This window comes from Cydia fagiglandana, chromosome 10 (genome assembly GCF_963556715.1).
Source record: "Cydia fagiglandana chromosome 10, ilCydFagi1.1, whole genome shotgun sequence".
NCBI lineage: Eukaryota > Metazoa > Arthropoda > Insecta > Lepidoptera > Tortricidae > Cydia > Cydia fagiglandana.
The window spans coordinates 4,623,265-4,637,930 of NC_085941.1; the positions used below are offsets into that span (position 1 = coordinate 4,623,265).

At 36.6% G+C, this 14,666-nt stretch overlaps 1 protein-coding gene across 1 annotated transcript; it reads left to right on the top strand.

Annotated features, from left to right (window-relative positions):
• Positions 1–100: 100 nt before the first annotated feature.
• Positions 101–14,508, top strand: LOC134668406 (acylphosphatase-2-like). Its single transcript, XM_063525890.1, has 3 exons — positions 101–316; positions 1,897–2,006; positions 14,390–14,508. The coding sequence occupies exons 1-3, from the start codon at positions 179–181 to the stop codon at positions 14,505–14,507; spliced, it is 366 nt and encodes a 121-aa protein (XP_063381960.1). The 5' UTR covers positions 101–178; the 3' UTR covers position 14,508.
• The last annotated feature ends 158 nt before the right edge of the window (positions 14,509–14,666 follow it).

The following is a 14,666-nucleotide window of genomic DNA, read 5'->3' on the forward strand; positions in this document are numbered from 1 at the left end:
AATGGATGCTTTCCGAACGTTCCTAGTACCGAGCTTTTGAACTTTTGACATTTGTATTGGCAATTTGGCAGTGACACTGACAGTAAATGCCTTCGGTTTTGCCGTCTTGCGGCTTTTTATTTTATTCCAATCGCGCGGCTAAAAAATAACACTGAAAGCTACTGAATCTGGCTATTTGATGTATCTTCGTGTGTTGCTTTTAACGAGTGCTGTGAGTCTTTTGAGATCACATAGCACAACTGCAGCTGCGACCATGGCCCTCAAAGCGTCGGACTTCGAAGTTTTTGGCCGTGTTCAAGGAGTTTTTTTCAGAAAGGTAAGAAAATATTTACTCATTATTTCTACTGAATATATTTTTATTATGAAATTTCAGTAAATAAACATCCATCTGGCTAATCTTTACTTTATGGACCGTCGATTTGGAGGGTGTGTTGGGTATGGGGGGGTAGAGGGTGCAAAGGGCTACCCCCCAGTCCAACCCCCATGGCGCGGAACCCCATGGTTATGGAGATATCCATGGTTAAAGTTTGTATGAAATTACTATGAAATAAAGGAGAAATGTCATAGCAGATGTCGATAGGTGCCGTTTTGTGTTAATTTATATTACTTTTTATACCACACCACCATCCTCAAGGTCACCAAAATCTCAAGGTCACGAAATTTTATGGTCTCCAAAATCTCAAGGTCACCGAAATCTTTGGTCACCAGAATCTCAAGGTCACCAAAATCTTTGGTCACCAGAATCTCAAGGTACCCAAAATGTCAAGGTCGCTTAAAACCGAATCAGAGCACCCCACTATCCACGTGGTCTTGTCTGTCCTACCCCTAGAGAGCAATTCTAAAAACGGAGCTAACCCAGATCCAACAGCTTCACCGCTGAGGTCGAAGGCTCGCGGAGTAGCCAGCTCAGCTCGCGACCTCAGGGGCGACGAAGCGGGCCTTCGGGCGAAGCGCGCCCCCCCTCACCCCTCACCCCCCTCCCCCTTCAAATTTTGCTGTAATCCCTTATTTCATAGTAATTCCATACAAACTTTAACCATGGATATCTCCATAACCATGGGGTTCCGCGCCATGGGGGTTGGACTATGGGGTAGCCCTCTCCCCCCCCTAACCCCTCCCCCCCTCCCCACCCCAAAAATCGACGGTCCATAAAGTAAAGATTTACCTTAATTCTTAGTTTTTAGTCAAGTGTGAACGGATCTAGGATTTTTATTGGAACTTCCTTTGAACTAGTTTGAAATGAGCTAGATTTAGACCGGACTGCCTTCAGTCTATTCATAGCCAAATTACCTACTTAATGAAACTCTTATTTAAATTCTGCATTAGCAGTTAGCACTCAATAAAACAATGTTTATGTGTAATCTTTATTTATTTAGGGAGTTTTTAATCAATTCCCCGCTTACAGTGGATTTTAAACACTGAACATTTTATTTATAATATATAAAGATGGCCAAATTTTAAAATGACATGATTAACAATTTCAGAATTTGGAAAAAAAATCTTCTCATCAACCCTTTCTATATAAATTACATCTTGAAATAAACAAAAATTACTTGCTTGGTATTTACTTTAAATATTTTTTTTACGGTACTTAATAATAAGTTATAATTTTTTAATGATTATTGTATACCTGAGTTAAAATTATGGGCAAAAATTTGATTTTCTATTTTTTTACCGGCTTTCAGTATTCAAGCATTAAAGGCTTTTGAACATGCTACAATTACTTGTGTTTACATTTTAAAGATCAATAAATGTTTCTAAGAAAGGAAATAAACATAAATTATAAAATATAAACGGAATAAAAAATATATCAAAATTATCTGTCAACATACTATATAGAATTCACTAGATTAATAGGTACTACTAATTTAAACTATGGTTTTTTTTTTTCATCAGTACACAAAGGATCAAGCGGACAAACTAGGGCTCCGAGGTTGGTGCAAGAATACTTCCCAAGGAACGGTGCTCGGACACATGCAGGGACCTCCGGATAAAATTGAATCTATGTGAGTTTATTATTACAAAAATAACTGTAATTGTTAACATGTCATCTATCATGTAACAAAAGACTCGTAGTCTGTTTTAAAAACCATGTTGTCATTATTTAAGTGTCAAGATTTACCTGAATGGCATTGACCCTGTGGTCTCGGAGAAGACTGGCTAAAGTTGACATCAACATCTTCTATAGTTCGTTTTTTTAGCATTTAGTAAACAATCTTGACATGTCTATTTTTGAAAATGATTGAAAAACGCTTTTAAAAATTAGTTTATATTACTTATGAAAGCAAAAGCAATGTAAATAATCATATATGATTTAATAATTGTTACATATTTGCTGTTACTTATTAGGGTTCCGTACCCAAAGGGTAAAACGGGACCCTATTACTAAGACTCTGCTGTCCGTCCGTCCGTCCGTCCGTCCTTCTGTCACCAGGCTGTATCTCACGAACCGTGATAAATAGACAGATGAAATTTTCACAGATGATATATTTCTGTTGCCGCTATAACAACAAATACTAAAAACAGAATAAAATAAAGATTCAAGTGGGGCTCCCGTAGAACAAACGTGATTTTTGACCGAAGTTAAGCAACGTCGGGCGGGGTCAGTACTTGGATGGGTGACCGTTTTTTTGCCTTTTTTAGGGTTCCGTACCTCAAAAGAAAAAAAACGGAACCCTTATAGGATCACTCGTGCGTCTGTCTGTCCGTCTGTCACAGCCTATTTTCTCCGAAACTAATAGACCAATTAAGTTGAAATTTGGTACACATATGTAAGATTGTGACCCAAAGACGGACATGTAACGTAAACAAATGAATTTTAAACATAGGGGCACTTTTGGGGGGTAAATGAGAAAATTAAAAAATAAAGTTTTTTAAACTATATCGTGTTACATATCAAATGAAAGAGCTCATTATAAGAATCTCAAATATATATTTTTTATAATTTTTAAATAAACAGTTTAGAAGTAATTCAAGAAAATAGGCAAAAAATGACCATTCCCCCCCCCCCTTTATCTCCGAAACTACTGTGTCTAAAATTTTGAAAAAAATACTAAAAATAGGTCTTTACCCATAGATGACAGGAAAACCTATTAGAAATATGCAGTCAAGCGTGAGTCGGACTAATTACTTAGTTTTTGATCCGACCCCTACGGGTTTTTTAAAGGCAATTCACTCGCGTTTCACATATAAAAATACATTGTTAAAAATTGAGTAATGTACGGAACCCTTGGAACGCGAGTCCGACTCGCACTTGGCCGGTTTTTTGCATTATGGTACGGAACCCTTCGTGCGAGAGTCCGACTCGTACTTGCCCGGTTTTGTTTTTTAAAGTGTTTATAAAGACACGTCAAGATCGCTTACCTTCTTTCTAATGCTAAAAAAACGGACTATACAAAACCGAAGTTTGACAGGGACTCAGGGTCGAATCATGATATCTCTTTCTAACATTCAAGTCATTATCTTATCTGTGGTCGTGCACGCAAAGAGACGTCAAGTTGTGTCAACCCTAATAATTGCTCGGAGCAATGCTGAGCCGAACGGAGCCGAGTTTGCCCGAAGTCAGGAGTGTCTCCCCACCGCCCACATTCGCGAGTACGAGTCTCGCCCGAGACAGTGAGTCTTCCCACTTTTCTTTTATTTCTACTTAGAGAAAAACTATGGGTTCATTACAAAGTTATATTTGACTTGCAGTATTCAATAAAAATATAGTTATGTATGAGGTTGAATTTAAATGCTTATATAAAAATGTGGACGTAAAATTTGTGAGTGTAATTTGCCGCGACCCGGACGGCTTGTGGTTTACTTCATATGTTAAATTTCATAAAATTTGTTTTGCAAATGCATTGCATTTTTGAAGGGCTCCGTCGTCGTTATTGTAAAATAGAAATTGCCCCTTGTAAAGGGATCATTTCTTTTAATTTCTTTTTTTGGTCTACGTGTTGTTTGTCTGTTGTTTGGTTTGGTGTGTGTCGGAACGTCGGTAAATAAAGGTACCTAATAAAATAAATACGCGATAGACCCCTCTATAAATGTGAGTTAATGTATCTATCTATCTAATCTAAAACCTTTAAACGAGCAATTCTTATTTATATATATATCGGGGATCTCGGAAATGGCTCTAACGATTTCGGTGAAATTTTTCTGTTGGGAGTTTTCGGGTAGTAAACTTTTTGAGTTATTATCTTATTATATTATGTGTTCTAAACGCGAAAGTTTTATATATTATACCTATTGGTCTACCTGGTCCCGTGCCCAAAGGGTAAAAACGGGTTCCTATTACTAAGCAGGGACAGGAACCGGTTACCTTAACCGGGGTTTTTCATAGGGTTATTTTAAAAGTGTTTATAAAAACCCCTACCATAACGGTAACCGTTTAATAAGGTAACACTTTGATTCGGTAACCGTATCAGATCAAGTTAACCTCTGTTACCGGTAACCGAAATAAAAACCCAGTCTATTCAGTTACCTCATTATGAGGTTTTTGACCAGTTCAAACGATTGTAATCTTTACGCACACTTAAATTCAACTTATTATTGAATAACCGAGGTTGGCATGGGCGGTCTATGAAGCCTCCAGCACAAACAAGTTTTTTTGCCGTTCCTTTGTTTATCTTTATACCTACCTGTGTGGTGTGTTATTATTATAAATCATATTATATTATAAATAAAATACTTAAAATAAATAAAGTAAATAAAATAACTAAAATAAATAAAGTGAATAAATTAAATAAGTTAAATAAATTAATAAATTAAATAAAATAAATAGAAAAAAAAAATTAAATAAATTAAATAAAATTAAATAAATTAAACAAATTATATAAATTAAATAAATTAAATAAATTAAATAAATTAAATAAATTAAATAAATTAAATACATTAAATAAATTCAATAAATTCAATAAATTAAATAAATTAAATAAATTAAATAAATTAAATAAATTAAATAAATTAAATAAATTAAATAAATTAAATACATTAAATAAATTAAATAAATTAAATAAATTAAATAAATTAAATAAATTAAATAAATTAAATAAATTAAATAAATTAAATAAATTAAATAAATTAAATAAATTAAATAAATTAAAGATAAATTAAATAAATTTAAATAAATTGAATAAATTAAATAAACTGAATAAACTGAATAAATTGAATAAATTAAATAAACTGAATAAATTGAATAAATTAAATATATTAAATAAATTAAACTTATTAAATAAATTAAATAAATATAATTAATTATTAATTATTGTATCAATGCAAATAAATAATTTCTGATTTCTGATTTTTACATTAATTGAATAAATTAAACAAATAAAGTCAATAAAATCAACAAAATATAAATAAAGTAAATAAAATAAACTATTTTTTAGTATTTTTTTAGTTCTACATCTACATCATTAAAACTACTTTAAATGTAGCAAACCAGTAAGCAACCGATAATAAAGGTTACCATAACTGAATGAAAACCTGTTAAAAACCCATAACAAAAACCCTATCGCGATGGGGTTTTGAGATTAACTCGGTTAAAGGTTAGGGTTACCGTTTCAATAAGCTTACCATTACAGTCAGGTAACAGTATGATAGGGTTACCGAATGATAAGGTAACCGAATCGATTGGGTTACCGAATTGATAGGATTAAGCGTAAAGAGGGGTTTTCCGGTCCTTGTTACTAAGACTCCGATGTCCGTCTGTCTGTCTGTCACCAGTCGCTTGTATTACAAGTTACAAGCTTTAGAGAAACGGGCCCCTGCCCTTTAGTCTACTCGCTGCATGGTGTTGACATTGAAAAACCGAAACAGCCACGCCTACGGGACCCAACAGAGATATGCAAATTGCCCGTACTGGGAATTACGGCCGGAATAAATTTACATTTTTCCGTGCAAGCCTATTAAAACTGGATTGCGTTAAAGTTTCAACTATTTGAAATTTAAACTAAATTTATGGTTTTAATCATGTATATAATACATATGTGATCCCGATTTTCCTCGCTGGATATTGAAATCAACCTGTTGATACATAAGTACGTCTTGTTTACACTTTCACAAGTATATCTGTTGTTTCCAACTTTCCACATTACGTAAAACTTAAGCCACAATTTCCGAAAAATAACAACTTGAAAATTTGTTACTGACGAGAGGCGAAGCGGGGAACAAAACGATTAAGTATTCATCATCATCATCACCATCTCAGCCATAAGATGTCCACTGCTGAACATAGGCCTCCCCCTTTTTTGGGGGGTGAATGCCATAATCGCCACGCTTGGCAGGCGGGTTGGCGATCGCAGTCGAGTACACCGAATTTGAGGGACGCTGCTGCCCGTCCACCGGTGGTCTTGGACGTGGTTTAAGGACATACCCGGGTCCTGGACGTAGTTTAAGGACATACCCGGGTCCCGGGATTAAGTATTATATTCAAGATTACATCGCCGGTGGTTGAAATTTCCCGCTCCCCGCTAGTGTTGGTTAAGACAGTCTTTTAAATTCTCGACTGTCTTTTTCAGACTCATATAATTAAGTCGAAACTTGAGTTATTTTCAACTTGTTAGAAAACAGTCTTTATTAGATACTCGAGTCCTATTCAGAGAAATTGTTATTTTACAAAAACATCAAAATTCCATCAAAATTCATTATTTCCATCTAAAATTCAAGGGTTAGGTACACGATACAACAACGCCTAAGATCTTATTTCCTTACTAGTATTTAGATAATAAAACCTACAAAATAGTTGACGGAGTATTACGAGTAAGTTATTCGAAGGCTCGATTCCTTTTGAGTTGCGCTTAAAAAGGACTCGGTAAAAGACTCAATAAAGAGTCAATTCTTCAAATTTAAACTCATAAAAGCTCGAGTTTCTACCAACACTACTCCTCGCTTCGCCGAAGGAAAAGCAAACACTATTTACTCGCTACCTGCAACATTCTCGAACGAAACCCGTGATGTATCGCGAGATTGCATGCCACTGGGATAGGATAGAATGTCGATCCGGACGTTAGGTTTAGCCACATTCTTTAATTGAAGGCGTTATATGGAGCGATTTTTATTTTGTTGTGGATTTTTATTTGTTAGGTGAAATAAAATTTAGGGTATAGAGCTTGTACCTTAACCCAATATTAGCTAATCTACTTTAATAAAACTCATCCAGAATTAATTATAAATAAATAAAAATAAATAAATTTGGCCATGTGATCGTCTAGTGAAATTAATACGTTGTGAACCTTAGTACCCTTCGTCTTTTATGTGCAGACTGATTAGATTTGGATTTAAAATACTACCCCTAAAATACCCTATGTAATTGTAAATATTTCTACTGTATTTCTATATTATAACACTATCATATGAAAAAAAAATTAAAAAATAAATTATATTTTTTAGAATTTATCTTCTACCGAGCCCTACCGTGACCAGTTACCATGAACAGTAGTGTAAGCCCTTGTTGTTTGTAATTATATTTTCCTTTTATATCCATTCGCTAATCTAGCTAGCTAAAGGAAAATATGCATATGTAAATGTTGCAAAAATTAATACGTACAAACATACTTTATCTACTGTCACGCCTCGGATGAAGTCGGGTCTCTAAACTAAATAATACCTATTTTATTTTGTTTTGTTTTTAATAGGTATTCCTAAACACTATGTAATATTTACTTTGATCTGCGTTTCGGAACCTATTTTCAGACAAGAAGAAACGCCAAGAAACTTATCTGAATATACTATAAATGTATGGAATACTGAAGCGATCGTCTAATAAACATGACTTTTTAACCCTTAGATACCCAATATAGAAAAGCTCAAATTGTCACTAGTGAACTGCTTCGCCTGTCACTAGCTCCCTATAACAAAATTATTTAGTATGTCCTCAAATAACTTTGTTCCCCTATCTCACCAAATATAAAAATGTATTACCTTTAAATCATATTTAATATACGAGCCTCAGTAACCCATCCATATGCTACTAAAACTAGACTTTAATTTATTCTGTATTTTAAAACAATTAACTCTCTAATGATTTTAACACTGTATGTAACCAAAATACATGTGAAAGAATAAATAATAATAAAGAAAGAAATAATAATTAACCCTAACACCCAAATAATGACTCTACCCTAACTCTACCCCAATTTCACCTATTCTAATGTGTAAGACTAGAAGCGAACCTCTAGTATTACAGGGGGGGGGGAAGTGTGTGAGAGGGACCCTAATTTAAGCTGTAAACGTTCGGCCGACAAAACCGAGGTATTGCAAACCCTAGTGTCTGTGTAATTTGCCTCCCTCCGCAGTATAGGCCGTAGCCAAGGGTACTGACGAATAAGGCGCCCTATTCCAAATATAAAATGTGAATATATAAATATATATAACAAGACCACGCTTCTTCAATTACCAACAGATTTCAGTGAGTAAAGATTACTCTTAAGAGTGCTATTACATTTCGGGGTTGAGCGAGTTTAGGTATTTTACGCGCTGCGGCAGGCCGTGCGAGCTCAGTATTCCGATCCCTTCTACCACACTCGCACTACAATGATGGATTAAACATTCTTGATCCTTCGCGAAGCATATTGAAATCAACCATAACAACACTAACTGTACTTAACTTATAAAGTCCTAAAACTGTTATTTGGTAAGTACGAAAATACTAAATGCAGTGCAAATGTACATAGGGGCTGTTCATAAATTACGTCGTCTATTTTTGACCCCCCCATCCCTCAAATCATCCAAAAATCATGCTTCGGATGACTCTGTTTCCTCCTACGTCATGCTACCATCATCCGATGTCCATGACCCCCTCCCCCCCTCCTCCCATTTGAAACGACGTAATTTATGAATAGCCCCATACTCGTACTTATGAACGTATATTACTCGAAAGAAATTATAGGTACTCGCTTATTTACAAGAAACAAGTTACAAGAAACTGAAGATACACAGGGTCTGATGATGGAGCTGGAAGGTGGCCACGGGTACCAGTCTATCATGTAACTAAACCACTTCGTGTTTGGGCTCGTTTGATTCGTCTAAACAAGATCTTTGACACTGAAGATACACAGGGTCTGATGATGGAGCTGGAAGGTGGTCACGGGTACCAGTCTCTCATGTAACTAAACAATTTCGTGTTTGGGCTCGTTTGATTCGTCTCAACAAGATCTTTGACACAAGACAGTACTCAGGGTCTGATGATGGAGCTGGAAGGTGGTCACCATTACCAATCAACCATACAACTAAACCACATCGTGTTTAGGCTCGTTTTATTCATCTCAACAAGATCTTTGACACTATATAGGTGATACTCAGAGTCTGATGATGGAGCTGGAAGTTGGTTACCGGTACCAATCAACCATGCAACTAAACCACTTCATGTTTAGGCTCGTTTGACTAGTCTCAACAAGATCTTTGACACTAGGTGATACTCAGAGTCTGATGATGGAGCCGGAAGGTGGTCACCGGTACCAATCAACCATGCAACTAAACCACTTCATGTTTAGGCTCGTTTGATTAGTCTCAACAAGATCTTTGACACTAGGTGATACTCAGAGTCTGATGATGGAGCTGGAAGGTGGTCACCGGTACCAATCAACCATGCAACTAAACCACTTCGTGTTTAGGCTCGTTTGATTCGTCTCAACAAGATCTTTGACACTAGGTGATAAACCAAACACGAAGCCCAAACACGGAGCCCAAACACGAAGTGGTTCAGTTATGTGATAGACAGGTACCCGTCGCCACCTTCGAGCTCCATCATCAGATCCTGAGTACTTTCTTGTGTCAAAGATCTTGTTGAGATGAATAAAACGTGCCTAAACACGAAGTAGTTCAGTTACATGATAGACTGGTACCCATGGCCACCTTTCAGTTCCATAATCAAACCTTGTGTATCTTCAGTGTCAAAGATCTTGTTGAGACTAATCAAACGAGCCCAAACACGAAGTGGTTTAGTTGTATGGTTGATTGGTACCGGTGACCACCTTCCGGCTCCATCATCAGACCCTGAGTACTATCTTGTGTCAAAGATCTTGTTGAGACGAATAAAACGAGCCTAAACACGAAGTGGTTTCATTGCACGGTTGATTGGTACCGGTGACCACCTTCCGGCTCCATCATCAGACCCTGAGTACTATCTTGTGTCAAAGATCTTGTTGAGACGAATAAAACGAGCCTAAACACGAAGTGGTTTAGTTGCATGGTTGATTGGTACCGGTGACCACCTTCCGGCTCCATCATCAGACCCTGAGTATTATCTTGTGCCAAAGATCTTGTTGAGACGAATCAAACGAGCCCAAACACGAAATGGTTTAGTTGCATGGTTGATTAGTACCGGTGACCAAATTCCGGCTCCATCATCAGACCCTGAGTACTATCTTGTGTCAAAGATCTTGTTAAGACGAATAAAACGAGCCTAAACACGAAGTGGTTTAGTTGCATGGTTGATTGGTACCGGTGACCACCTTCCGGCTCCATCATCAGACCCTGAGTACTATCTTGTGTCAAAGATCTTGTTGAGACGAATAAAACGAGCCTAAACACGAAGTGGTTTAGTTGCATGGTTGATTGGTACCGGTGACCACCTTCCAGCTCCATCATCAGACCCTGAGTACTATCTTGTGTCAAAGATCTTGTTGAGACGAATCAAACGAGCCCAAACACGAATTGGTTTAGTTGCATGGTTGATTAGTACCGGTGACCACATTCCGGCTCCATCATCAGACCCTGAGTACTATCTTGTGTCAAAGATCTTGTTGAGACGAATCAAACGAGCCCAAACACGAAGTGGTTTTGTTGCATGGTTGATTGGTACCGGTGACCACCTTCCGGCTCCATCATCAGACCCTGAGTACTATCTTGTGTCAAAGATCTTGTTGAGACGAATCAAACGAGCCCAAACACGAAATGGTTTAGTTGCATGGTTGATTAGTACCGGTGACCAAATTCCGGCTCCATCATCAGACCCTGAGTACTATCTTGTGTCAAAGATCTTGTTAAGACGAATAAAACGAGCCTAAACACGAAGTGGTTTAGTTGCATGGTTGATTGGTACCGGTGACCACCTTCCGGCTCCATCATCAGACCCTGAGTACTATCTTGTGTCAAAGATCTTGTTGAGACGAATAAAACGAGCCTAAACACGAAGTGGTTTAGTTGCATGGTTGATTGTTACCGGTGACCACCTTCCAGCTCCATCATCAGACCCTGAGTACTATCTTGTGTCAAAGATCTTGTTGAGACGAATCAAACGAGCCCAAACACGAATTGGTTTAGTTGCATGGTTGATTAGTACCGGTGACCACATTCCGGCTCCATCATCAGACCCTGAGTACTATCTTGTGTCAAAGATCTTGTTGAGACGAATAAAACGAGCCTAAACACGAAGTGGTTTAGTTGCATGGTTGATTGGTACTGGTGACCACCTTCCGGCTCCATCATCAGACCCTGAGTACTATCTTGAGTCAAATAAATACATATAGAATGTCAGGTCGTTTCAAATATTTTTAATCCTGTTCGGTAGTTTATTAAACTGTACCATTATAAATTATAATACTATAAAAACAGTGCTAGGATCAAAGTCTCTCGTTGCGGTTTACACGCACACAGTATAGCGTTTTACACGGCGCCCGCCGCACACAATGATAAAAAACCTCGTCGTCGGCGTTGAAAATGTGCGGAGCCGACCGACACACGTCCTGCCTGTACAAGCTCTGCCGCGGCACTGAGCTGGTGAGCGCGCGTCATCGGTAATATAGAGTAGTTTTCAAAAAATTGCCAAAAAATTATAGTAGAATTTCATAAACACTAATGTATACCAACAGTATAAGCAAACGTTGCAGATTGCTTGAGTATGAAAATGACTTCGATATTAAGTAGATTTTCGTAGAAATTGACACTTGTTTCGGAGAGAAAATTGAGTTCGTTTTACTTTGATTTTCTCTTTCTCAAAGGTATGTAGGAAAAATATCGTTTGATATGCTTAAAGTACAGGGTATTAGTAATACAAAATAGCCAGGTTTAGCAGAGAAAACTTCTCAACATTTCCAAATAAAAGCTTGCCGTTCAGTGCTTCACGCGGTTTTTCGGAAACGACCATCAGAAAAAAATTCATTACTTATTTAATAAGTCCTTTTTCTAATATTTACAACGATATTTAAAAAGATAAGAAGACGCTTTTACTGGAACAAGTACTCATTGTTTCTAATAAGGAGCACAAAGTCCTGAATTTCGTCGACTAGTATCATCAATTTTGCATTATTTCGACTTTTCTTGTAAGAGCGCTCTTAATGATCCACACGTGAGATCCTCACATCCCTCTGTCAGACCTTGAAGAGAACGTAAGAGGTATAATCGTCACCTGTGTAGGTAAAAAGGTTGACGCCAGGCCCCTCTCGCGACCTGGACCTAACACTCTACTGGATTCCCGGAAAAGCCTGCTTATCACCGCTAGGTTAGGCGTTTTCGGTTGATTGACCGTGCAATCAGACACTAATCTGGCTCTAAAACACAAAAACACCAAAACACACGTAAGTATTTACACTGAACTAGCAATTGAACAGTCTGACAAAAAGCAGCATAGTAGCTACGTAATGTCAAACATTCAACCGTAAAAATAACACCTTTGTTTTAACGTCTACGGGCGAGCCAGAGATCGTGACAATCCGACAGACAAAAATAGAATCCCCTGTTCCCAGCTTGGCGTGGGGGTATTTATAACCATAAAAGACATTAACGAAACGCGTTTGACGCATTTGACGCGTTAGGCGCACTTCAAAATAAAAACTTTGTTATTTATTTCCTTTAAACTCGAGTTCCAATCTTGAGTAGTTTTAGCAAAGAGATGTGAATCCCATAAGACAAGCAAAGTCAAAAGAAACCCCTTGCCTCGGAAATCAAGACAAAGCCACTCTCTAACAGATGGCGCCACTCTCTTGATATTCAACAATTCTAATGCACATCAATGTAAAAAAACATGGATCAAAACACATGGCGTTCCAAAATTAATAAAAATCATTTATGTATATATGTAAATATATATGTTTTATTGATATTTTTATACATTTTCATCTTTAACTTCAATACTGCGTCAACAGATGGCAGCATAATCTTCGTGACTACAAAATTCACCGACAGTAATTCTCTATACACATTCCATTCTCTTTGGATTCAGCGAATCAGTTTTTCTGATTAATGGCCCACTACAAACTTGACTCAGTTAAGTTTTTGTTTGTTGTTTCGAATTTCTCGTGAGAATGTTTTGCTGTTATTTAAAATTAATTTACTGAATGCATATATTATAGTTACTTACATGTATTTATTTTAATTAACATTTGTATATAATAATTGAGGTTTTAAAGTTTATGAAAATAATATAGATCGATTGATCAGCTGTGTCAATCATTATTTATGTTAACTAGATCAGCTAGTGCGTCTAGTTACAAGCTTTCAATTATTATGAACAGAACAACCCAAAATCTCCAAACAATGGTCCAAAACTCACACATCCTTTAGGTGTAAGAGTATGTAAAATATGGTGAATACATGAGAATAGTGTAGTTTTGAGGCTAAATATTTTTATTAACCCTAAAGAAAATGAATAACAAAGATGCTGTTCATACTTATATTCTGTATCTTTAGGTATTTAAATAAAAATAGACAAAATCTACCCTCAAATGGCTGCTTAAGCCAGTTGAGGGTAGATGAAAACATTACACGATCAAATCATGTAACCAATAAATGTTATAACTACCCGAAAATGTACAAATTCTTTGTTTACTTTTATTGAAATACCTAAAGATACACTATAGTTAGACTATAGTTACGTAATGAACTTGTAGACCATAGTTGTAGTATCAGACTATATTTGGGTAGTTTTATGATACAGCTGACAGTTCACAGTTGACTGCAAGCCAAATGAAAACAGGTTGCCAGTTGCCACAAACTCCGCCGAATGTGAACTCTCCCTGAATAAACTTTAGTCCAGAGAACTCCCATAAAAGCTATTGGGAATAAAACTCGACGAATTCTCTGTGTTTACTTAACGAAGGGCATCGTGAACATGAATGACAGATTATTATTATTAGCGCTATAAAAGAGTCTATTAATTATGTGAGCTTCGTTGCCTTAGAATCTCTAGATATTAGGGCTTATCAACTTACAGCCCGACGCTATTCTGCCCACGAAATTTAAATTTGAATCGAAAATTTTGTATTAATTTATGTTATACATACCTACGTTAAAATAAGCAATTTACTCTGTGATAGACCTAAAATTTAGACCAATATTAAATTGGAAACGTCATTTTGGTAACTCCTGAGACATTTTTGGTAACGCCAGAGACGCAAAAAGCGTCAGTCTAAAAAGTTGACTGTATAAAGCCGCAAAACCTTTCTAACGTCAACTTCTTTCACAGGATGCACTGGCTGAAAACCGTCGGAAGCCCGAGCAGCCAAATAGACAAGGCGGAGTTCAGAAACCCACAAGACATAGACCAATACACGTTCGACAACTTCACCATCAGAAAGGACTGAAAAGGTATTTTATTAGACAAACAAATTCAGAGTCTCATCGCTGGAAAACGATGTAATCTCGTGTTATCCCTAGTGTATTTATTAAAGTACTTTAAGTACTAAATTGTATGCTCAGTATTTGTATCGTTATCAAGCAACAGGTACCATTTTCTCTTATCA

Bases quoted from the DNA above. Each gene is read 5' to 3' on its own strand.
- LOC134668406 (XM_063525890.1), top strand. From the start codon at position 179: ATGTATCTTCGTGTGTTGCTTTTAACGAGTGCTGTGAGTCTTTTGAGA. The intron at 317-1,896 runs GTAAGAAAATAT...TTTTTTCATCAG, and splicing joins AAGGAGTTTTTTTCAGAAAG to TACACAAAGGATCAAGCGGA. The intron at 2,007-14,389 runs GTGAGTTTATTA...CTTCTTTCACAG, and splicing joins CCGGATAAAATTGAATCTAT to GATGCACTGGCTGAAAACCG.